Source organism: Seriola aureovittata, chromosome 3 (genome assembly GCF_021018895.1).
Source record: "Seriola aureovittata isolate HTS-2021-v1 ecotype China chromosome 3, ASM2101889v1, whole genome shotgun sequence".
In the NCBI taxonomy this organism is placed as follows: Eukaryota; Metazoa; Chordata; class Actinopteri; order Carangiformes; family Carangidae; genus Seriola; species Seriola aureovittata.
Genome location: NC_079366.1, coordinates 30,981,911 through 31,006,953, shown reverse-complemented (window position 1 = coordinate 31,006,953; position 25,043 = coordinate 30,981,911). Strand labels below are relative to the sequence as shown.

General features: G+C 41.2%; 4 protein-coding genes across 5 annotated transcripts; 2 read left to right on the top strand and 2 right to left on the bottom strand.

The window, feature by feature from the left end:
- Positions 1–1,136: 1,136 nt before the first annotated feature.
- LOC130164555 (zinc finger protein RFP-like) lies at positions 1,137–4,329 on the bottom strand. The gene is made up of 2 exons (XM_056369356.1): positions 3,856–4,329; positions 1,137–3,622 (listed from the first exon to the last, which is right to left on the bottom strand). The coding sequence occupies exon 2, from the start codon at positions 3,611–3,613 to the stop codon at positions 1,970–1,972; it is 1,644 nt and encodes a 547-aa protein (XP_056225331.1). The 5' UTR covers positions 3,614–3,622; positions 3,856–4,329; the 3' UTR covers positions 1,137–1,969.
- A 130-nt stretch (positions 4,330–4,459) lies between these two features.
- tomm20b (translocase of outer mitochondrial membrane 20b) lies at positions 4,460–9,331 on the top strand. The gene is made up of 5 exons (XM_056369491.1): positions 4,460–4,699; positions 7,124–7,170; positions 7,735–7,816; positions 7,926–8,068; positions 8,644–9,331. The coding sequence occupies exons 1-5, from the start codon at positions 4,576–4,578 to the stop codon at positions 8,686–8,688; spliced, it is 441 nt and encodes a 146-aa protein (XP_056225466.1). The 5' UTR covers positions 4,460–4,575; the 3' UTR covers positions 8,689–9,331.
- A 966-nt stretch (positions 9,332–10,297) lies between these two features.
- rbm34 (RNA binding motif protein 34) lies at positions 10,298–15,250 on the bottom strand. The gene is made up of 11 exons (XM_056369456.1): positions 15,035–15,250; positions 14,232–14,388; positions 13,824–13,954; positions 13,408–13,627; positions 13,253–13,312; positions 12,517–12,560; positions 11,843–11,926; positions 11,685–11,748; positions 11,552–11,594; positions 11,350–11,468; positions 10,298–10,881 (listed from the first exon to the last, which is right to left on the bottom strand). Exons 1-11 carry the CDS (start codon positions 15,055–15,057, stop codon positions 10,525–10,527), a joined length of 1,302 nt encoding a protein of 433 aa, XP_056225431.1. The 5' UTR covers positions 15,058–15,250; the 3' UTR covers positions 10,298–10,524.
- Positions 15,251–15,464: 214 nt separating this feature from the next.
- Positions 15,465–23,005, top strand: tbce (tubulin folding cofactor E). Of its 2 annotated transcripts, none has more exons than XM_056369411.1 (17): positions 15,465–15,571; positions 15,799–15,920; positions 16,044–16,128; positions 16,348–16,512; positions 16,596–16,681; positions 17,378–17,477; positions 17,572–17,674; positions 18,616–18,692; positions 18,804–18,896; positions 19,581–19,645; positions 19,980–20,044; positions 20,151–20,303; positions 20,486–20,624; positions 20,790–20,858; positions 20,985–21,044; positions 21,131–21,222; positions 21,984–23,005. In XM_056369411.1, the coding sequence occupies exons 2-17, from the start codon at positions 15,806–15,808 to the stop codon at positions 22,077–22,079; spliced, it is 1,563 nt and encodes a 520-aa protein (XP_056225386.1). In that variant the 5' UTR covers positions 15,465–15,571; positions 15,799–15,805; the 3' UTR covers positions 22,080–23,005. The 2 variants fall into 2 exon arrangements, with proteins under 2 accessions (XP_056225386.1, XP_056225379.1); XM_056369404.1 differs by having other exon boundaries at positions 15,468–15,571; positions 15,734–15,920.
- The last annotated feature ends 2,038 nt before the right edge of the window (positions 23,006–25,043 follow it).

Here is a 25,043-nt window from a genome sequence, read left to right as displayed (position 1 = left end):
GTAAAGCTGACGTAACTGCAGTGTTGATTGTTGTTCTGTTCTCAGAGAGTTGTGAGATGTTCACGTGCATCGGGTTTGTTTCTGTAGTAGAACGTGTCAGCGGGCGTCGTCATGGTAACAGAGATTGTTGCAAAGGAACGTCAGTAGTTTTACAACCGTACGTAACTGACACTAGTGATCAGTGACGTGGTTAAACGTGTTGTAAACGTCGTTAGGACGTCAGCCAGCCTCAGCAAGTCAATGGTGAGAGGAGAAATCTCATATTTCAGATAGTTTCACGTTCCTAGTTACTCACCGCCATGTTGTGTTTACGTCTTTTTGATCACTGCCGCCTTGGCGCGAAAGTGTGAAGATGTGGAGAAGTTATGTTCGTGTTCTGCTAGTTGTTGACTGAGTTTAAAGAGGACTGATTGATCCAATATGTCAGACACTGTAGTTAATGGCATAACTGAATGAAGTACTCTGTGTTATTCTTATTCTTGTTGTTATTTTGGTTCCTGATCATATTTAGAGTATAACAATTTCTGATTACACCGACTGTATGTTAAATTATTTTGAATTCATGTGCTCTTATTTACCTTTAGTCAGAATATTTTATGTCACTTATTGTAGATGTGGTTTTACAGTTCTTTGTGGAACTTCCGTGATATTTTACTGTTAATATTATTCATTAGCCTATTTCATTTGGAGATTGTGTAACTCAGAAGTGATTTAGTCGGAGTGCTTTGTCACTTTTCGTGGATCTAGTTGTATCAGTATTAGTATTTTTTCCCCCCTGGGTCTGGTTCCAGTAACATTAGCTTAATCTGTAATAATGCATCATCATTTAGATAGATAGAACAACAATCCAAATCGTAATAATGCATTTGCATTTATTAGTTTATTATATTTTCTATTGATGAAATGAATGTGCAGTAACCAGCAGCTGCAGCCATCAGATAGATGTAGTGGATGAAATTATATTATATTATATTTATCATCTTATTTTTATTCTATGTTCATTCATTCTTCATTAGATTAATGAATTTAAATATATATATATATATATATAAATATATATTTAAATAAAATTTCTTTTTACATATTATAGGCTATCACATCACAAATACAAACAGCTGACACACACCAATCCAAAGCTTTTTACATTTATTTTTTAATGTGAGAAACACAGATTACAGACTCCTGCTTCATTCACAATCTGCTCTTAAGGAATTATTTTAACAAATCAACAGTTTTGGGTCGCTTCTGTGGCTCAACTGGTAGAGCGTGTACCACTCGGACTCAGTCCTTACTGCATGGATTTGGGTCTGACCCATGGCTCTTTGCTGCATGTCATCCCCTCTCACTCCACATCTTTCCTGTCCAAAGGCAAAAACTGGCCAAAAAAATGACAAAAAAAAAAAATATATATATATATCAACAATTTTAAAACAATCATAAGACATTATAGAAATATTAAAACCTGACATGTTGTAATGTTTTACAAATGTCTCTCATTGATTCTTACAAAAAGCTGTTGCAGTTATTAGATGAGATTACACTGAACTGAAAAATCTCTTGAACTCTGATCATTTCCTCAAATTTTACTCTTTCTGTTCATGTTGTAACTCTGAGACGCCTCTGAAGCAGTAAATGATACAAATCCACCACACAGTAAATACAACAGTGACATGATAAATGAACACATTAATTATACTCAGATGAAAACATGTTTGCACTGTACATTACCACTGAGTGTCTGCATTAGTTTCCATAAATGACAGTGAAATGTTGAATTTAAAAACTGATCAGTTTGTCATTGTTTGGTTTGTTTTTATGTCTCTAACCAACTGGAATCCTAGTATTTACACCTGAGACACTATTTTAGTATAAATACTGTGTCTGATGTATATTTACACTGTAGACATACAATGTAAAGATTCATTTAATAAGTGTATTGATTGTTGTCAATGTTTCAACATAATAAAGATCAGACAGTTTGATTGACAGGACAGATGATCAGAGGGGCGGAGTTTTTACCACCATCATTATTACAGGGACCTATGTATGGGTAGAGTTTCTCAGTGAAGGAGCAGCCAGTAAAGGAGTAGATGAGAGCTGCAGCAGCTACGTCATAAAAGGAGACCAGACCCTCCTCATGATCCACAAACACCCCCACCTTCTCAGGCTGAGACTTCAGAGTGAGACGGACTGGAGGGTCAGCAAGAGCTTTGTAATCATTTCCATTTCTCAACCATATCGTCCAGTAACCATTCTGAGGTCTCAGTGTGATGTCTCCCTTCCTGTTGATCGACTCTCTGGCCACTCCTAAATTCCACTTAGTCTTTCCTTTAACCTGAACCTCAAAGTAAAATCTGCCTGAAGAGAAACTCTGCTTTCCTAAGACAAAAACACAGTAAGAAAATCTCTCTGGGTTGTCTCGGAGATTCTTCCTCACATCACCACAGTGAACTTGTTTTCCATCATCAGACAGGATGAGTTTAGGATATGCTGTATCAGGATCCAGAGTCACATCCTCTGCATACTGCTGGACCCTCTTCAGCTCAGCCTCAAACAGCTTCTTCATCTCTTCACTGAGCGTCTCCTCCAGCTGAGCCACAGCTCTCACCACAGTCCTCTCATATGATGGTGGACGGACTCTGACCTGTGTCCAGTCCTTGGTGGGTGGAGCAGCTTTCAGGGATGGGAAGCTTTGGAGGAGGTGGAGGTGGTCTTCAGAGAGTGAGAGCTGCTCCACCTCAGTGCTTCTCTTCATCAGCTCAGAGATTTCCTGTTCCAGCTCTGTGATGAAGTCTTCAGCCTGTTTGTCTGTGGTTTTCTGTTTGTCTTCGATCTCCTTTATGAGCTGGTTCAGGCCTCTGTCAACAGACTCCTTCAGAGCAGTGAAGACCTGAACACCTTCTGCTTTCTCTCTGTCTGCATCATCTTTACTGATCTTGACTGAGTGTTTGATCTCCTGAATCTTCACTCGTCTCTTCTGGATCATTTGCTGAATTTCAGCCTCTGTCTTCTCCAGCTCTGCCTTCTTTCCTTCATATCCTTCTTTCAGAGGAACAAACTCATGTGTCTTGTGGTCTAAAACAGAGCAGAGCACGCAGACACATGTCTGGTCGGTCTGACAGAACAGCTCCAGAGGTTTATCGTGCTTCGTACACATCCTGTCTTCCAGGTTCTCCACAGGGTCGATCAGCTGATGTCTTTTCAGGCGTGACACTGTCAGGTGAGGCTCCAGGTGAGTCTCACAGTAGGAGGTCAGACACACCAGGCAGGACTTCAGGGCCTTCAGTTTGGTTCCAGTGCAGACGTCACAGGGAACTTCTACTGGTTTGGAAACTTGTTGCTCTGAGCTGCTGCTGCTGGTTTTCTGTTGAGCTTCAAGTTTGAACTGAGCAACAACCTCAGAGATGAAAGTGTTGATGTGAAGCTTAGGTCTTCTTTTAAAAACCTTTTTACACATGGGACACTGACATGGGACATTATTGTCCCAGTGTGTAGTGATGCAGTTCTTACAGAAGTTGTGTCCACATGGTGTACTGACTGGATCAGTGAACACATCCAGACAGATGGAGCACAGGAACTGATCTTCAGATAGTAGACAGTTGGCAGCAGACATGTCGACACACTGAGAACAAAAGTCAAAGTGTGAATTAAAATATTTTATTTACAGATTCATTTACTTTGCGTTGTATGTAGCAAACATGAAAAAAAAGTACAAATTTTCTAGTTTAACTCAAGAGTTCATCTGCCACGTGTCAGACCGAAATGAGAAGAGTCGAGCTTCCTGTTTGATTACACCTCTCAGTTTGTGTTTAAGCTGTTAGTTGAAACACAGTGAATATGATCAGCTGTACTCACCAGTATCTGAGCAGTTGTTGAGGAAATCCTGATCAACTCTATTTAGTTTTTCTTTAGACAGAAACACAGAAATTTGTCTCGACTGCAGCTCTGATCAAACTTCCACTTTGATCTGATCCATGTGGCTTTGAAGTTTTCCTGTTTCTAGTGTTTCCTGTTTCCTCTCACTGCAGCTCTGTTTGTCAGGGTTTGTTTCCTGCTCAGATTTATTGACAAAATATGATTTAATTTTCACATAATCAATAAACAATTGTGGGCCTTATTATTTGTTTTCCTTTCTGTCTGTTCACCCATCAAAATGGTGTTAGTCTAAATGGGTAAGTAACTGCATAAAAGTCCTACATTTAATTTTGCATTAAAACATGCAACATGTAAAGACCGGTGGTAATATAAGTATATCTTTTAAGGGAATAAAAATTGATCATTCTCCTTCATTTGTTTCTAAGTGGTTTATTGAGTCTTTATAACGTTTATCTGATTAATGTCTGAATAAACCTTTTTTTATTCACATCTTCATTTACTGTGGAAATATTTAGTATTTTCTCCACATTTCCAGTCAGGCGCTTCTCAAACAGCTTGTAGCTGTCAAACCGCGGGGGCCTTCCGGGTCCTTCCTGCCCTGAGCCGCTCCGCCAGCCTCCTCACACCAACCGACCACCGGAGACATAAAACCCCAAATTCACGTGAAATCCTCCGTAAACCGAGCGGGACCCGGGAGTTATGATGGGCGGGAAGACGAGCGCGCTGGCCGCGGGAGTGTGCGGCGCTCTGTTCGTCGGTTACTGTATTTACTTCGACAGGAAAAGACGGAATGACCCCAACTTCAAGAACAGGCTGCGAGAACGTGAGTGTTGACCTCCTCTTCCTCACCTTCACCGGGCACGGGAGCTGGGACCCGGTCCGGTGTGTGTTCCGGTCCGGGTCCGGTCCTGCTCGGTTTAAGCTCCTCTCTGGGCTCGTCACACGGGGTCTGGTTTCCCGGTACCGGGCGGGATGGCTCGTGTGATGAAGCTCTGACACCGAACTCTGTTCAGAAACCAGAAATTATAACTTTCTCTTAATAAAAGACCAATTGATTTATTTTAAATTAGAAATGTAAGAACCTTTCACAAGTCCACAACGACTTCCGGTTAGTTCGGCTGGTAGTCGACCAACCAAATACAACCGGACACATTTTCAGATCCTTTCTAGCTGTAGAAGAATTGATCCCACGTCTTTCCTTTTCTAAATTAAATAAAATATAAAGATATAAATTAAGTTTTGATGATGACTTGAATATAAATGTGTTTCTGCTTCAATAACAGCTGCTTTGTTTACCTGTGAGGTTTGTACTTTGTACCTGTATCAGCTAAATGTAGATTCTTTATTGGAGGGCATCAGTTTATGTTACAACAGGAAATGTTTACATTACCTTGTGTGAGATGGACCTGGAAGAAAGTAGAATAAATTAAGTAAAATAAAATAAACAATAAGGTCAGAAAAAAACACATTACACAACATCTGCCCCTTATGGACCGTACGTAGTTTGATCCACTTAGTCGGGAGTTTAATAAACTCAGTTTTCTTCCAGCGGAGAGAAAAGGTAATCCATGATGAAACGACTGAATTAATGAGGAAATGTTTTCTAACTCTTTTTTTCATTCATTCACACCCTGCGGTTGTGTTGTGGTGAGAGGCTGAATGGATCAACGTCACCAGCGAACAATATTCAAGTGGAAATAGTCATTGGAGAAAAGTGATAGATGCTGCATTTGAACATGGAGCCTTTAAATGTTATTAAAATACTTCATGTTATTCTCCATCCAGTAAATAGATTGTAGATTTTAGCAAGGTCATGTTAAAGTCACAGATTTTTCAATGGAGTTTGGTGAGAGTTTATCCCTCTGAGGTCAAAGGGCATTTTCTCGATTTCTACATTATTTCTTAAATTCACCTTTTTAAGGGGTTCATGTATATAACATAATAAACACATGGTTTATATCACAATTTCCAGAACAATCTCAGCTCTTCCTATAAATCTTTAAAGCCTAGTTTTTTAAATTCTTCAAATGTTTTGTGAAAACAAACCTTTACTGTTTTGGATGAATTGTTTTGTTGCTTGAAATGTTTCAGCAAAGTTTTATAGGTTCAGAAAGTCGTAATTAAATGTGTAAAATGAAATTTTATAAATTCACTCTACTGTAACCAGATGTTAGAGTCTGTGAGTCACGTCTGATCTCGCAGGAATATGAAAGAGGAAGTGGCGAGTCGACAGATTCTAACAACATTTACGCCGTATTTCTACACGGAGTTATCACAGAGATATTAATGGGAACATCCATCGACCTCAGAGAATAAATGAAGTAAACAGCTGAATATGAACAAACTTTTCATCAACGTCTCAGGTCGTGTTTAGAGATTACACACAGTCCCACCACCACTGTGTTCAGAGCCTTGCTCATGGGTCGATGGGGATTAGTGCAGCGTGACTCCGGTCTGTTCATACAGAGACTCATTCACTCGACCAGAGACGCTTTTCCTGAGGCCGAGCTTCGATCTGAAGCCGTTACACAACGACGCGTTCGGCGTCCCCGTCCTGATCCTGGGCTCCGGCCTAAAGGAGATTATGGTTTTATTCAGGGAACAGTGACACGACGCTGCAGAGACAGTAACAGCCCTTTAACACCGGGCACAGAACCAACCTGCCACTTATCTCACCTGATTATCGGTTATCAAGATGATCAATAACTGATATCTCAACACAGAACTACCGCTGTATAAAGACAGTCACCGTGGCGACCAGGTGTTTGCAGTATTTACTGTTGTATGAAGGAATTTTGGCAAAAATTAATGTTTATTAAATGAGACGTTCAAATTCTACAAATGTTAATGCACTTTTTTATTTAATGAACTTACGAATTACTAACGAATTAAACAGGAACCAGAACATGAACAGAAGTGCTTCTACCTTTGAAGTCCCAGAACTTCAGTAACTCATTAAACCTTAATTGACTCATTAGGACTTAATTGGATCCGTAGGTGAATAATTCTCATCAGGAATGATCAGCTGATCTTAAATTCTCTGGTCTGAGCAACTGACTCGAGCTCCGTCCACACGACTCTGGAGTTTTCAAATCACAGGTGACAGGTGTGTTTACAGTGTCTGTGCTGATGTAAACACAACACACCCGGTCTGTTGTGTGCTGGAACTATTTCTTGGACCGGTTGGTTTTTAAATGAAGTCAAACTGTTGCTGGTTGGACTCTCACGTCTGTTTTGTGTGTCACAGGGAGGAAGAAGCAGAAAGTGGCCAAAGAGAGAGCAGGTCTGGCAAAGGTGAGCAGAACAAGTCAGTGTGCTGTAAACACTGATTTCAGTTGTAAATATAATATATATAATAATATATCCCATACAGTCTCTTTGAGGTAGAAGCTTATTTACAATATTATTGTTATTGACAGTTTAATTTAGTATTTCTCTTAAATCTCCTGTTCATCATGTTTCATTAATAAAGTATCAATTAAAGTTTGGTTTGAATGTGTAACAGTATTTCTAGTGGAAGCACTAATCTTTATTTTCAGGTTTTTATTTTGAAAGCAGGTCCTCAGCATTAGTTTTCACAGTCACGGTATATTTTTATTTTACAGACACCTCCAGTGTTTTCTTCCTTTGTTAGCTGTGTGTTATTCTGCCCTGGGTGTCGTCTGACGGCAGCACTTCCTGTCAGGCTTGTGTTGAGGTTTAGCTTGTGTGCAGCCTGAGAGGCAGAACTGAGGGAAACCAGGACACACCAGAGTTAGTCTGAGATAAGAGACCTGCCGGGCTCAGGACCTAATCCTGCTGTCAGAGATTCACTCTGGACCGACTCTTATGAAGGAAGACTTGTTGATTGTCCTGCAGCTTCCAGACCTGAAGGACGCTGAGGCGGTGCAGAAGTTCTTCCTGGAGGAGATCCAGCTGGGGGAGGAGCTTCTGGCTCAAGGTAACACCCCCACACGCCAACAGCTTGTTTTCACTGAGGTGTGGCTGTCGGTGCCGGCAGCTGTGACAGTTCTCAGTCAGTAACGACGCGTTGCTGCTTCCCTCCACAGGAGACTATGAGAAAGGCGTGGACCACCTGACCAACGCCATCGCGGTGTGCGGTCAGCCTCAGCAGCTGCTGCAGGTCCTGCAGCAGACTCTGCCCCCGCCCGTCTTCCAGATGCTGCTCACCAAACTGCCCAGCATCAGCCAGGTAGGCCAGACAAGTTTCTGATTGGTCCAACATCAGCCAGGTGACCACACCCGACCCTCACTAGTCCAGAATCAGCCAGGTACCTCCAACACCCCCATATCCGGTCCAGACTCAGTTAGTCTCCACGACCCAACTGGTCCAGCTTCATCCAAGTGGCCTCATCAACCAGGCAACCACACGACCTCCAAACTGATCCAGACTCAGTCATGTAGCCCTCCGCCAAGTAGTCTCCCCATCTTCCTAACTGGTCTGACGTGGTCTAGGTAGGTAACTGGTCACCTAGGTAACCCCCACACTGGTCTAGAATCAGCCAGGTAGTCTCAAGACTTCCCTTACTGGTCCACTGACAGTCATGTAGTCCAAACCTCCATGACCAGTCCAGAGTCAGCCAGGTAGCACCGACACCTCCCCAGCTGGTCCAGGATCAGCCAGGTAGCCCCGACACCTCCCCAGCTGGTCCAGGATCAGCCAGGTAGCCCCGACACCTCCCCAGCTGGTCCAGGATCAGCCAGGTAGCTTGACCCCAGGAGCCCGACTGTCCAGAATCTCCTTCAGCTCTGTTTGTTTTCTTGCAGCGTATCGTGAGCGCACAGAGTCTGAGCGAGGACGATATAGAATAAGGGGAGGACTGAGACGAAACAAGCCCCGCCCACCACCCTTCCTCCTCCTCCTCCTCCTCCTCAGTGGACCTCCTCCTGCCATCGCCTCGGCCTCCATCGCTCCGGCCGACGTCCATCACCTCCCACCAAGGCGTCCTAAAGGGAATTAGTTTTTTTATTCCTGGTTTCTCCATGACAGTAGTGTTTGTTTTTTTTACTTAAATTACCCGTTTTGGGGTATTAGAACATCGCTATCATACAGCCCACTCAAACACAAACAAGCCCCTCCCCCTGCCGCCAACATTAGCTATGTACAGTACTAACTACCTGGACTGGGTTCCCGTGGAAAACGTTACTCGGCTCCTTCCTGCAGGGCGGTAGACTCGCGCCCTGACAGCAGCATATCCCAGGTTTACACCGTGTGTTCGAGCCGTCTTCGTGGTCGTCCTGGTGTCGTGTAGAACGGTGAACGACCATCTTCTCTCTGCTCGACGCTTCACTAAATATTTATTGTTTGTTATCAGTCGTCTTTCTTTTCGGTCTAGACTCGGAAACGCTTTTTAAAAAGTGATGAAATGTTTTGTTCATGTTGAAGAGGATGAACCTCTTCAGGAAAGAATTAATAACAATAATAATAATAATAAAAAATGAACAAACTATCAAACATGTGTCTGAGTTTTGTATCAGGGCGAATCTACACCCGGACGGACAGGTGGGATCTTGTACCTGGTTGGACGAACCACTCGCGGCTCTTTTCCTCCAGGAAGTGAACAGATCCTAAACAGTTTTCTAAAGCTTTGTTTCGAGGTCTTTCCTTCATCCTCCGCTGTGAAAAAACAAATCCGCACCGTGAGATAATCTCTGTCTTTTGATTCCTCCACGCCGGCGACGGTCGGAGCAGGAGACATTTTGTTTTCAGGTCGTCCGTCCGTCTCACTCTCGTGAAGGTGATATCGCCGTAATGTCTTTATACAACTTACTTAAATTTGGCACAAACGTTTATTTGGACTCAAGGATGAACTGATTAGATTTTGGTGGCTAGAGGTCAAAGGTCAAGGTCAGTGTGATTAGCCATTACTCAAGACTTCAAGGCAATGGTTCATATTTTTCGACTCTGGATGAACAGGAAGTGACCTGGAACTAGTCTGAGTGGCGGAGGGATACGACCACGAGGAGGTGAGTCTAGCTTCTTTTTGACACAGGTCACTGATCAAAACAGACGGCAACAAACCATTTGTGGCTCTAATCGTCAATCACACCGAGTCCGAACACCGAGGTTTGCTGAAGCTTTCGTGATGTCCCTCACGAGTCGGTGGTTATTCAGGTGTGTGGCTTTAAAAACACTGAACGACGGCCTCAGTAACAAATGTTGCTGACCTGGAACTGAATCAGTAAAAACACAAGCTGAACCTGTTTCAGCTGCTGCCGTGGAGACGAGTTTCAAATGTCAAAGTTTATTTGAAACTGTCCGACACAATGAAACGTGAAGCAGAGGAACTGGACCTCAGGCTCTGTTTTACAGCGCCATCACAGCTGGAGTCTCAACAGTCCTGATCCGTCACATCCAGCTGTGAAACGTTCAACTACCAAAATCTGTTACAACATTTACGAGAAAAGAAGCACAAAGGAATTATAGTTCAACAAAACAACGTGAACACCAGTTTAATCTGAACAGAAGGTAAAACAAAGTATAAATGATGTTTTTTACAGATGTATGAATCATGTGGTTTGTCGGTTTTATTTCGTAGCAGAGAACAAGACGGTTTGACAGACAGGAAGTAGCAGGATGGAACGGCAGCTGACTTTTAAATCTGGATCCTGGTCCGACTTTCCAGGGACCTCAGATCCCTGCAGGCGTCAGATATGAAGAGTCTTGTTTGGCTTCACTTTCTTCTTCAGTCCTTTCTTTTTAGTCTTTTTGTTTGGATCCACCATCTCTCCTTTGAAGGAGCCGGAGCTTTTGGTCGACCTCTGCTGTTTTCCAGTGAATTTCCTCTGAGACTTGAAGCCTCCCCTCCCTGAGCCCTTCACAGGGCCCTTCACAGGACCCTTAGCGGGGCCCTTTGAGGGGCCTCTGCCGGTCCTCGCTGCGGATCCTGTGTTGTTCGTTTTATTCTTCTGCTTCTCTTTCTTCACCGACCTCTTCACCCGGACGGACCTGCCCTCCAGCTTCGAGCCGTCCAGTTCCAACGCCAGCTGGACCGAGTCGGCGCTCTGCGGCAGACAAACAGGTGGCACGTCAAAATAAAATTCACCTAGATAAACATCCATCACTTAATGTGTTTTTGAAACTAGAAACTCAAGTTATATTTTACACAAAACAGGTTTTTATAATTATTTCTTATAAAGTGAATCAGTCTCATTTCCACAGTAAAATATAAAAGATGTTCGGTCATAAAACTATTCAGAAACTGAGCTTTAAAACCAGGTGTCAGGCAACTTATGTCACAACAAAGCAGTCACCAAGCCCCGCCCACCTGAGTGTTTTTACCTGAAATCTGCTTTATTTTTATTGGATAACTTCAAAATAAAACACAGGAGAAAAGGAAAATATTTTGTCCATTTACTTCCTGTTTCCTGGGAGACGGTTCCTTCATCGTTCAGTGACACAAAAACCTTATTGTCATGTTTCATTTCAAACCCAGTGAGAACCAGGTCCAACACAGGACGACGGTCACGTACCTCAAACAGGACGTAGCCGAATCCTTTCCCCAGTCCAGAGTTCTGGTCTCGGACCAGTCTCACCGCCTCCACCGGGCCGCACTCCTCGAAATGCCGTCGAAACGCCAGTTCGTTAATCTCTAAACAGAGAAAACACAGAGTTCAGCGGCTGCTGCTGAAGTCGATCTGCCGTCATTAACTGAGACCGGAGAGAAAAACTCACCGAACGAAAGATTCCCCACGAAAACAGAACGTTTGTGATCGTGCTGCAACAGAAGAACATCCAGAGTTCATCATCAAACACACAGCAGATGATTTTAGCTGGAACGGGTTAAAGCTGACGGCCGGACACTTACTGCCGAGCTGTCAGTCACTCGGTCCACTCGGATGTGAAAGTCTTTCTCGATCTCCAGGCCGTTCCTGTCAGAGTGAACAGTTCCACAGGCCGTTAGCCGTTAGCCGTTAGCTGTTAGCGAACATCAGTATTACAAGCTGCAGGTTTACTGTGTCTGACCTTTCTAACGCCTTGGCGACCCCCTCCTCGTCTTTAAACACCACGTAAGCGTTCACGCTTTGCTTCTTGGGATGAATTTGACGTCTGTGAAGTAAAATGAACAAAAAATATATTTCATATAAAAGAGAAAGAAGATGCTGTTTAGTAGTTTTGTGTTTGTTGGTGGGAAGCCTGTGAGGGATTATTCAAAAACTACCAGAGGATAAACTGTGCACTAACAAACTTACAATTTCTAAATGTATTTGTTTATTTTAGTGTAAAATAATTTTTGAAATGAGTTCCAGAAACATTTTCAAAAGTTTTTTTTTTTGTTTAAAACTAATTTAAGTTCAAAGTGTGAAAAATAGAAAGTTTCAAGTTTTGCACAAGAGAATTTTTTGCATTTCTGACTGTGACTGAAATTAATCGACTGTCAAACTGTTGGAAATTTAATTTTCTGTCATTAGTTCAATCAATGAATCAATGAATCGTTTCAGCCGTGTTTTTATCGTCATCAGATTTCTGATTTTTAAAAGTCACTTTTCTTCTGCATCTTTAAAAACAGACAAATTATTTCTGTAGTTGTGTGTTTATGTTTTGATTATGAATATCAGAAGCTGCGAATGAATCTTCTCTCTGCCTCTTTAATGATGTGACGTGATGAGATGCAGAAGAAGAAACAGACACAAACGTACTTGATGGCTGCGACCTTGCGGGACATGGACGGATCCTCTCTGACCTGCAGGGGACAAACAGACGAGCGTCAGTGTCTCTGTCGGCCTCTAGATGTCGCTGCTGCAAACCTCTGAACGCACTGAGAAAACGCTGAAGACAGTTTTTCTACACGATGTGAAAGAGTTCATCAAGAAAAGAGAGAATCATGTGATAACTGAGAGAGATTCACTCCCAGTCCCAGAGGAGGACGTTCAGGTCGCAGCCACATTTAAAAACAAAATCACTATAATCTGTGTTTTTCATGCAGTTCAGCTCTGGTGAACTTTGACCCGTGCGTTTGCAGTGTGAACTGTTAGCTCAGCGGCTAATGCTACAACACAGTGTGAGAGTTTCACTTGTATTTGCGATGAAAGACTTCTTCATTTTTTCACAACAATGACGACGATGACTCGGTCTGTCGGGAAAAATCATGTGATTCAAATATGTTTAATTAAATAATTTAAACTTTATTAAAGGAAATCATGTTCCTAGATTTTTTTCAACGTAGGAGCACAGATGCTTCCTGGGAGAAAAAGTAAGTAAATAATAAAAATATGTTGTGAACAAATGATGGACAGCACTATGAAAGTGAGACCCACGCTGTAATAAACTGTGTTATTTATTCAGTGTTTTTTAACTTTATATTTTAACTAAGCTGATGAAGTGAATGGGCTCAGGACCGAACTGTTTGCTGGATGTTTGTGTTGTTGTTTTTACCACGGAGCGAAAGCGGATGGAGTCGATGGATCCTTGATCCCTGAAGAGGCTCCGCAGCGTCTGAAGGACAGAAGAGAAAAATATCAAATGAACAACAACTCGTCGACTCACATGGAAACATCCTGCACTGATCAGACACACGAACTCAACATCACCTTCTTGGTGCAGCTGATGGGCAGGTTGCCGACGAACACCGTCCTCTTGCTCTTCACGGCCTCCTCCTCTCTGCTGGCCTTCAGCCGCTGCCTCTTCATCACCCAGTGCTCCACATCCTTCTCTCCGCCCAACTCCGACGCCTTCCTCTTCTTCTTCTTCTGCTTCACCGACGTCTCCTGCCCTCGCTCGTCGTCGTCCGCCTCCTGCAGACCGCTCTCCCTGAAACCAGCCGCCGAGGAGGAAGAGGAAGGGGAGACATGAGAAGAGACAGAGTCACAGATGAAGGTTTTCAGACTAAAGCTGCTTCATTTGACGCCTGTTCGACAAATCAAAGGAACGATGAAGATTCAACGATTTTAGATTTTTCTATAAGAGGAAGAAAAGACTGAAAGGAAGAAGAAACTGAACCTCTCACCTGTTTTCCAGCTTCTGGTCGGCTGCTGATTTCTCCTTTGGCAGCTGCTTCTTCTTCTTCTGCCCTGGTTGACCTTTGACACCTGGAGTTTCATTCTGCTGCTGCTTTTCCACTGTGCTCCTCTGAACCGGCTGCCATGACGACACAAAACACAACACAACCAACAACACGAGATACGTTAAAGTGATATTCTCATGTGCAGAGTCAAACAGGAAGTGTGTGTCACATGACTCAAATACTCACTACAGCACCAAATGTGGATTAATCCGCTGCTGAAAATAGTCCCTACTCTGTATGCTTGTTAAAAACCTACAGTAAATGTGTGTGTACGTGTACGTGTACGTGTGTGTGTGTGTGTGTGTGTGTGTGTGTGTGTGTGTGTGCGTGTGTGTGTGTGTGCGTGTTCACCTCGGGTGCAGGCTGAAACAGCAGAGACGCAGCTGGGGCAGCGGTGCTGAATAAAGTCGACAGCGACCCAGGAGCTGCCGCGTTCTTCTGGAACAAACTTCCTGACACCTGACCCACCACGTAGTCAGCTGCCTGTTGTTCTGATGACGCCTCTCCACTGACGACAGAAACACTCACATGAGGAAAATACAGAGACTGAAAAACCTACTTTTAAAGATGTTTAACTAAAGAGTCAAGTCGAATTTATTTATACAGCAAAATATCACAAATCACTGATTTGCTGCAGGATGAGAAAATCATCCGTCTTCAGACCCTCGATTCAGAAAAAGAGAAATATGGAATATATGAAATATGGAAAAAAGGAGTAAGTGGATCCCAACTGAGGAGGGATCCGTCTTCCAGGATGGACAGACATGGGGAAGATAAGAATCCAAAGAGATTCATTTTCTTTTTATCAATAAATATTCTGTTTAATGCTGCAACTTCTGATGAGCAATTAATCTACTAATTACTTTCCCATTCAATTGATAGATTGGTCAATGAATTTATATAAATTATATACGTTAATCTTTAATTTTTTTATAGGTTATATGATATAAACTGAGGGTTTATATGAAATAAAACTTTAGCCGCTTTGCCCTGAGTTCTGTCTGCAGGCTGCTGCCTCACCTGCAGACTTAAAATTAATGAACTAATTATTACTATTATTATCTGTTAATACTGAAAATGAATCTGAGGTCAGAGATAAGACGCACGTTATTTTCACTGACGATACATTGGGGAGTAAAAAGGTGTAAACAAACCTCTGGTGAAGTTTCTTCTTCATCGTTTCTTCGGGTTCCTCCGGCGTCACTCGGAGACTGACTTCCTGTTCGTTCTTCTTATTGGAAATAAATAATTTATCCGGTAAACGGCAGCATGTACACGGATTTCTAGGACTTAAACTGCAATTACATGATAATTACGGCGCATCCACACGTTTTCTTTCCAAGCACACTGCTGTGTTACTGCGAATTGTTCCCCACGGTGAACACGGCCACAGCGAAACAAAGGTTCCTTTAATTGTTCTTTGAATTAACGTTGATTTGACGCCACTGAGCGGCACACTTCCGGTCCAAGACGATTGTAATTAAACACACGTAAATATAATGTACGTAAAAAGAAACGTATGTTTAATTTACTGTATATTTTTTATTGGTTTTCGTTAGAAAAGTTTCACAGGAAACGAGTGCAACGTTGAAATCGGTCACTTCCGCTGATGCTCAGCTGTGTAATGTTTTGGTTTGGCAGCTAGCGCAGCAGCGACCACGCGCCTAAATCTACACCTTTAAACGTTACAGGTAAGTTTGTAGTTCTTTTTTAAATAGCAGAAAGTATTTTACATGCGTTTGTGAAATTTCGGGGGCCAATAGAAGAATAAATTCAGCTGACGTCATGTTATAATGTCACAAAATAAGTAAAAATTAACGTGACGCAACGTAATTATTTGACCGTCATTACAGCACCGGGAGCTGGTTCCCGCGTTGACTGTCTGTCTGTTCGGCTTCGGGGTTTCTCTGCTCGGCAGCGGTTCGATGGGAGTCGACCAGACGGAGCCGGAGGTGCCGGAGGAAGCGGTGGGCAGGCGGGTGTCCTGCGGCGGGGAGCGGGCCACGGTGCGGTACGTGGGTCCGGTACCACCCACAGCAGGTCAGAACCGGGCTGCCAGATGGAAAGTCCAGTCATCCACTGACTCCAAACACCAAACAACAGAAACATTCAGATAAGTGACGGAGGAAACAAAGGAACCAAATGTGTGTGTTGTGTGTTCAGGGCTGTGGCTCGGCGTGGAGTGGGATGACCCCGACAGAGGGAAGCATGACGGCAGCCACGAGGGAGTCCAGTATTTTACATGCAGGTGATCCTCACTTTAATGTGACAATACAATTCTTCTCAGTTCACCTGAATGTCAGAGTTCTGGTGTCGTGTTTGCTCAGCAGCTTTTAAAATGAAGTAGTCTGATGACGAGTGATGTATGTTTGATAGATTCAATAAATAAAATTAGAATCTTTTTTCGCCGTTTTATGGCTGAAACTTGAATGTTGTGTCCCTGACTGTTTTCTTTGGACTCTCTCAGTCACACTAAAGGAGGCTCCTTCGTCCGCCCGGCGAAGGCGAGCTTCGGTGTGGACTACCTGGCCGCTGTGCGACAGGTGTACCAGGTCGACACGGAGGAGGTGCTGAGTGAGGAGATCTCCATCTCTGACAAGAAGCTGAAGTGGTGGTGCGTCGAGGAGCGCAGGTACGGAGAAGGAGATGCACGGCCGTGTGTCAGTCGTTCTGTCAGTTAATTTCACCTTCACTTTTTTTTTTTTGTCTCTGTAGTTATGAGAGTCTTCCGTCAGTGATACTGAGTCGCTGTGAGGTGAACGGCCCCGGAGACGATGGAGAAATCAAGAAAACAACACCCAGTATCTTTCTGCAGAGTCTCTTCTCACTGAGGGGATGTGAGTTAATGTGAAGTTAATGAGGATGAATGTTTTTGGCTGGATCGCGACAGCAGGGCCAGTCCTATAATCTGGGATGTCCCTGACTGACTGAGGGACGGACTCAATTTCTTTCTTTCTTTCTGTCCACCGAGCCGCTCTGGTTTCCTGGTTTGGGAACTGCAGGGAAGAGGAGGAGTGCTTCCAGTACACTGAGCCTCGCCTCCATTACAGCAAATACACATGTATCATTATTACTAAAGGAGGTGGAGGAACAACTAAACACAAGACACACCCGAGAACTTTGCTGATGTTTCACTCATGTACTTTTATTAATCTCTTATATTATCTCTCCCTCGTTCTTAAAGAAAATCTCCATCTCCTTATGAAAACAAGAAGAGGCTGAGGTAGTAGTAGTATTAGTAGAAGTAATAGTAGTAGCAGTACTGGTAGTAGTGGTTTTACAGGTGATATCTTTACAGTTGCTCACTCAAAGACAGCGATGTCCAGACGATGAAAAATAATCATTAAAATCTGAACATTAAAAATATGAACTGAGTTTGATAAAGACCCGTACGTCCCAGATGATGTCAGCAGAACAACGGGGGCGCTCAGTAACTGTTGCGTCTGTCGGGTTGTGAGTGTGTTTGTGTTGAGTGACGCCTTAACAGCAGCGATCAGACGTCCAGTGGTTGGACATGAGTGGGACTCTGCTGTCCTGCTGGGAGGACGTGGCCGCCGTCACGCAGCAGCTGGAGAGACTGGAGGGACTACAGCTCAGGTACGCTGTGTGTGTGTGTGTGTGTGTGTGTGTGTCTGTGTGTGTGTGTGTGTGTGTCCTGTCGTTGAACGTTTCATCTTGTTTCATTCTTTAGCAACAACAGACTGCGTTTGACCTCTGACCCCTCGACTCACTGCCAGGCTTTCTGCAACATCAAAGTCCTGGCTCTGAACAGCTGTGACCTCACCTGGCCACAGGTACACACCTCTGTACATAACACCACACACACACAAACACACACACACACAGTCTTTGTTCACATTTTCATCACCAGGATCAGTTTTACAGTCACTTGTCTCCACTGTCACAGGAAGAGATGTAAAATATATTTATATAAAATGTATTTTTATTATATTTTTTTATTTTTTGATACTGACATATTTATTGTTTATGAATATAATTATTCAAAATCATTTTTCTATACATTATATATTTGAGAATATACATGATATTGTACAAAAATAGATAAATAAGTAAGTCAATACATAAAACCCTGTATGTTTACTTGAATATTTATATGAGCATAATTTTAACATATTTTGTAGTTGTGCATTTATTTATTTATTTTATTGAAGCTACTAAAAAATGTTATTTATTACAAGTAAAAAATAATATACAGAAATATAAACACGAACAATCCAATACAATAAGTAAGTACAAATGTATAAACCCACATACAGATATTGGACCAATATTTATAAATATTTTATGTCTTATATATATTAAAAATATATAAGTATTTGTTTATTTATTTTGGGTATTGAAACAGTATTTATTTATATACATCATATTTATGTAAATTTAAAAAGAAAATTGTGTATAAATATATAGATAAATGTTTTATATATATATATATGTATATATATGAATAAAATAAAATAATGTATTATTTGTTTTTATTTTACAAGAGTTATTCATAGAAAATTTGAATCACTTGAAAGTCTCTTGAAATTAAAAAATCCTTTTCTGATCCCTCCTTTTTCCTGTTAAGCTTCAAAATAAAAGTGGCAGCCTCTTTGTGATGTCACACACTTTACCGTAATTCTCTGTCAGGGTTTAATTCGTCAAACATCATGTTATATTGATTGTTTGATCTGGATTCACTTCCTGTCCTGACTCTGTGCTGGTCTCTGGTCAGATCCTGCACTGCGCCCCCATGTGGCCTCAGCTGGAGGATCTGTGTGTGGAGGAGAACAACATCACAGAGCTGCAGAGGTAAATCCTGTTTCCCTCAAACTCCTCCACCTCACAATCCGGACCAGCACCCGGTCCGTCTGTGGTCCCGACACTAACCCCTGTGTCTCTGACGTGTTTAACCCTTTAAAGGCCGGAGGACGTCCTGCAGTCCCTGAAGAGTCTCAGTCTGTCCTCTAATCCTTTAGTCCAGGAGAGCGTGCTCAGTCTCTCTGCTCTGCCCAGGTACAGTCCACCGCACCCAGTCACTGACACTGTCCCGATCATCGTCCATCACCCTGATCAATACATTAGGATTATTTAAGAGTAAAAGGAAGTTTTACAGGTTAAAGTTACTGTAAGAGTCTGAGCCGGAGCATCTGCTGTCGGTGGCCAATCAGATGATCTGATCAGAAATCAATAGAGGCTGCCAGTTTTATGATCAGATATGAATCAACAATGGGACTTTCCAAAGTGATTTATTTTATCAAATTCAAAAGAATAAAGACAGAAGAAAAGAAGTTTGATGAAGCTCCTGCTCTAAAACGAGTCCTGATTATTCTTCAAAACTTTTGTCAGTAAATCGACTTTTATTAAAACTGAACTTTGACCCTGGCCTCACTTTTGTGTTCGTTGCTTCACAGTAAAAGTCTTTCAGCTGCAGGGAACTGGAGAAAAACTGGAGGCTTTTATTGTGAAGTGTCACAGTTTATCCTCAGATGTTGGTCATAGGTGTTGAAATATGTTTCATATCTCACATCATGTATTTATCTGTATTTTACTACCTTTAATACAAAGTATGGAGATAGTCGAAACCATGAAACCTCGTGTTTGTTGTGTTGTTGTTTGTAATTATTTTATGTTCCAGTCATTTCCTGTTCATGTTCCTAAAGCAGATGTGATGAGCTCTTGTGTGTTGTTTGATGACAGACTGGAGCAGCTGAACTTGTCCAACACCGGACTGTCCGTCATTCGCTTTGACGACGCTGCACCTGGTAAAGTTACCTGTCACATTTCATGTCACAACTTCATAATAATAAGGTTTATTTAAACAGAACGAATCAAACCACAAATTAGAATATTACATGTGCAAACACATAAATACACAGTTAAACAAAGTGAATAAGGTTATGATTTACAGTAGAAATACAATTTAAGCAGCGATGTAAAAAATAAAATGTAATTTAAAAAGCCTTTGAATAACTTTTATTTTTTAATTCAAATCAGCATCTATCCTCATTCTTAAACACTGAATTTCCTGTTTCCTGTTGTGTGAAACTCTTTAACTGTTGGTTTCCCAGTTTTAAACCCGGGCGCTTTTCTGTGCAGGAGCTCCGACAGAAATGTTTCCCGCTCTGAAGAAACTCAGCCTGGACCGCAACAACATCACTGAGGTGAGTGTTTGTGACGAGGACGGACTTAAAGTCTTTACACTTCAGTCTCACAGCTGATTTACTCACCTCAGCTTGACTGTAAAATAAGATATTTTCTCTCTCTCAGTGGTGTGTGGTGGACGAGCTAGCCAAACTTCGTAGTCTGGTTCAGTTTTCGTGTCGTGGCAACCGACTGACGAGCAGCGACCGAAACCCCAAAACAGCCAATCAGATACTGATCGCCAAACTGGGACGACTGGTCCTCCTCAACAGCTGTGAGGTGTGTGTGTGTGTGTGTGTGTGTGTGTGTGTGTGTGTGTGTGTGTGTGTGTGTGTGTGTGTGGTGTGTGTGTGTGTGTGTGTGTGGTGTGTGTGTGTGTGTGTGTGTGTGTGTGTGTGTGTGTGTATGTGTGTGTGTGCGTGTGTGTGCTCTAGCTGACTCGTTGCCATGGTTTCCATCAGATACAGCCTGAAGACAGGAAGGGGGCGGAGCTTGACTACATCAAGATGTTCGGAGAGGAGTGGCTGAAGGCAGGGGGGCGGAGTCAGGCCAGCGCCCAGTTCATCAGTCAGCACCCTCGTTACCAGACCCTCATCGACAGTAAGTTTAGACAATGTGAGAAATTGAGTCCAGAGGTTCGGATGGTTCCTGTTTTTATTCTTTTCTGTAGATAAAAAGTATTTTTCACTTTTAAACATTCAAAGTTTTCCCAGAAGCCTTCAGACGTCTGCTCTGTCAGTGCTGGTCATCTTGCTTTGTTCTCAGAGTACGGAGCTCCAGAGGAAGGAGAGCTGAAGAAGCCGGAGCCGTTCGCCCTGAAAAATCAGCTGTTAAGTGAGTCCACCTCTTCCTGCTCTCTGATTGGCTCATATACACAGTTAATGTGTGTTTTTTTTTTTCCACCTGAGTGAACACACAGCAGCTGACGTGATGTTTCCCGCTCTCACCTTTCCTCTCCAGAGATCACGTTTGTGTTTCCTGATGCCGGCGAGCGGAAGCCGATCGAGAAGAAGCTTCCAGGTAAAACGACACAAACAACCGACGTGAATCAAACCAGAATAAAACGATGTTCAGTCGAGTGACGCAGAGTGTGGTTCTGTTCTCAGCCACCATGGAGGTTCAGAAGGTGAAGGGACTCCTGTACCGACTGCTGAAGGTTCCTGTGGCAGATCTGAAGCTCACCTACACCAGCCCCAAGGTGACGCGTGCTCACACACAACAGCACTTATATACATATATGTTACAACACCTGAGCAGACAGGTGAGTTGAGATTGCAGGTAGTTGTTTACAGTCGTTATTTCACGTCACTCATATTTTCTTTAACATGGGTTTCATCTACTCTTACTTCCTGGTTGGGAAATGTGGATAAGGCCTTGAGCCCCGCCCACCACCTGCTGGCTCCAGGTGGACAGGTGAAAGAGCAGAGAGTATCAAGATGGTGAGAGGAGGAAACATCAGAGAGCCTCAGTCAGACCCAGAATCAGATGAGGAGTCTGTTGAGACCAGAACCAGAGACTAGCAGACAGATCAGAGCGGTTAGCGTAGTTAGCATCTTTTCAAAACAGCCTAGTTAGCATCTTTTCAGAGCAGTGAGTGCAGTTGGCCTCTTTTAGCACAGTTAGCATCTTTTCAGAATGGTTAGGGCAGTTAGCATCTTTTATTTGTTTATGTTGTCTGTTAGCTTGTAACTGGCAGTGGCGGACACAGTGTTAGCGGTTCTGTTCATCAGTGTTGAGTATCGTTATTGTGCATCAGATCAACCAGGACGATTGTTTCAACCTACAATCAAGAAAACTGAAACTTTATTCTAGAAACAAGTGAAAGGAGTTCATTATATTAAATAATATAGTTTTAAAGGACTCAGTGAGACAAAATAATTTAATTAAATAGTAGATGAATCAATTCAGATCAAACTCCTCGTTTTCTCTGATGAAAGTTAAATGTTCTTTTCTGTCCAGATGGTGGGGACAGAGTTTGAAATTGACAGCGACCTGAAGACTCTACAGTTTTACTCAATAGAGGACGGAAACCAGGTGCTGGTCCGCTGGTCCTGACCCGGTCCAGGAGGTTGAAGAACCAAGTCCGGTCCCACAGCAGAGACAGAACTTCAGCTGTTTCTGTGTCAGACGGACACACAGCAGCAGTCTGTGGATGGTTTCTATCACAGGACGGACACATGGATCTGCTGAGACGTTGTTTCAGACATTAAACTAAAGACAGAGTAAAAACCACCCAGAGTAACCCACGGCAACGCATGAATCACAGGCTGAAACCTACAGCTGAACCAACAAGTTCACAGATTTAAATAATCAACAAACATCTTTACCTTCGGCTTTGGTTTGACCATTAATTGATTAATGTGTAACAAACTGTGTTGGACAAATATAATCTTGTAATATGTTTCCAGTCAAGACTCAATTGTTTGATTGTGTTTCCTCATCTTTACCAAGTTCTCTTCGCTGAAGATTCAGAAAAAGCAAGTAAGCGAACCTTGAGTTTAAAATATTTTACCACAGATACAGTCTTGGTCAGAATTACTGGCACTCCTGGATTTCAAGAACATAATTCAGAAACAAATCAAATGAACCAAATTTATATTTAACCAGAATATCTGAATGAAAAGTTAAAGGTCACTGAACTAATTTAAATTCATCAAATAATTCTGTCCAGGGTACATTTTATTTCACAATATGAAACATTTTCTTTGTTGTTCAACAAATTTTCACATTAATAAATATTCTGGTTACAGAAAATTTGTTCATATATATTTATTTCTGAAGATATTCTGAATTCAGTCTTTAAAAGTCAGATGTGTATGTGTTTAACCAGTTCTTAAAAGCTCGGCGTCGCCACATGTAGATTCTCTTACTGTAACCACGGCTGTAGACTGAGGAATTCACTTGTTTATTTTGGAACAAGAACAAGAAATGTGGTTTAAAAAAAAAAAAGAACAATAAAATCTTTTTATTGTAAAGGCGAAGGATCAGCAGCTGGTGTGAGTTTGTTTCCTTCACTTTCTGTTATCAGAGGATAAATAACGTCCAGCGGTGGAGGAGATGTGTTCAGATCCACAGCTCAAGTAAAAGTATAAACACATGAGTGTGGAAAAACAAGGCTGGGTCTAAACTTTGCTTTAATACAGTCATAGTGAGAGAGAGACAGGCAAATTGGAGAGAAAGACTGACATGCAGCAAAGGTTGGACTCGGACCTGTGCAGCCAGAGTAAAGATAAAAATATAATTAAAACATCATAGTATAGTAAAGTAAAAAACATCATACTATAATAAGGCAAGAAGAGTCAAAAAAACGAAATAATATAGTAAGGCAAAAAATGTCATTGTATAGTGAGGTAAAAAACAATGGTAAAATATTAAAAGTAAAGAAAAAAGATCTTAATATAGATAAGCAAAAAATATAGTATAGTAAGACATTGAAATTCATAAAAACATAGTAAAGTAAGGCGTAGAAAGTCATTGTATAGTAAGGCAAATTAAAGTAAGGCATGAAAAGTCATAAAAACGACATATTATAGTAAAGCAATAAAAAGTCATAGTATAGCAAGGCATAAAAAGTCAAAAAAACGTCATAGTATAGCAAGGCATAAAAAGTCATAAAAACATCAAAGTATACTAAGGCAAAAAAACTCATAAAAACATCATATTATAACAAGGTATAAAAACTCATAAAAACGTCATAGTATAACAAGGCATAAAAAGTCATAAAAACGTCATAGTATAGTAGGGCATAAAAAGTCAAAAAAACGTCATAGTATAGTAAGGCAAAAAAAAGTCATTATATAGTGAGGTATAAAAGGTCATAAAAACGTCATAGTATAACAAGGCGTAAAAAGTCATAAAAACGTCATAGTATAGTAAGGCAAAAAAAGTCATTATATAGTGAGGTATAAAAAGTCATAAAAACGTCATAGTATAACAAGGTATAAAAAGTCATAAAAACGTCATAGTATAACAAGGTATAAAAAGTCATAAAAATGTCATAGTATAGTAGGGCATAAAAAGTCAAAAAAACGTCATAGTATAGTAGGGCATAAAAAGTCATTACATTGTGAGGTATAAAAACTCATAAAAACATCATATTATAACAAGGAATAAAAAGTCATAAAAACGTCATAGTATAGTAAGGCAAAAAAAAGTCATTATATAGTGAGGTATAAAAGGTCATAAAAACGTCATAGTATAACAAGGCGTAAAAGTCATAAAAACGTCATAGTATAGTAAGGCAAAAAAAGTCATTATATAGTGAGGTATAAAAAGTCATAAAAACGTCATAGTATAACAAGGTATAAAAAGTCATAAAAACGTCATAGTATAACAAGGTATAAAAAGTCATAAAAATGTCAAACTATAGTAAGGCAAAAAAAAAGTCATATATAGTGAGGTATAAAAAGTCATGAAAACGTCATAGTATAACGAGGCATAAAAAGTTATAAAAATGTCATAGTATAGTAAGGCAAAAAAAGTCATTATATAGTGAGGTATAAAAAGTCATAAAAAGTCATAGTATAACAAGACATAAAAAGTCATAAAAACGTCATAGTATAGTAAGGCAAAAAAAGTCATTATATAGTGAGGTATAAAAAGTCATAAAAACGTCATAGTATAACAAGGTATAAAAAGTCATAAAAAAGTCATAGTATAACAAGGCATAAAAAGTCATAAAAACGTCATAGTATAGTAGGGCATAAAAAGTCAAAAAAACGTCATAGTATAGTAGGGCATAAAAAGTCAAAAAAACGTCATAGTATAACAAGGCATAAAAAGTCATAAAAACGTCATAGTATAGTAATGCAAAAAAAAGTCATTATATAGTGAGGTATAAAAAGTCATAAAAACGTCATAGTATAACAAGGTATAAAAAGTCATTATATAGTGAGGTATAAAAAGTCATAAAAACGTCATAGTATAACAAGGTATAAAAAGTCATAAAAACGTCATAGTATAGTAAGGCAAAAAAAAAGTCATATATAGTGAGGTATAAAAATTCATGAAAACGTCATA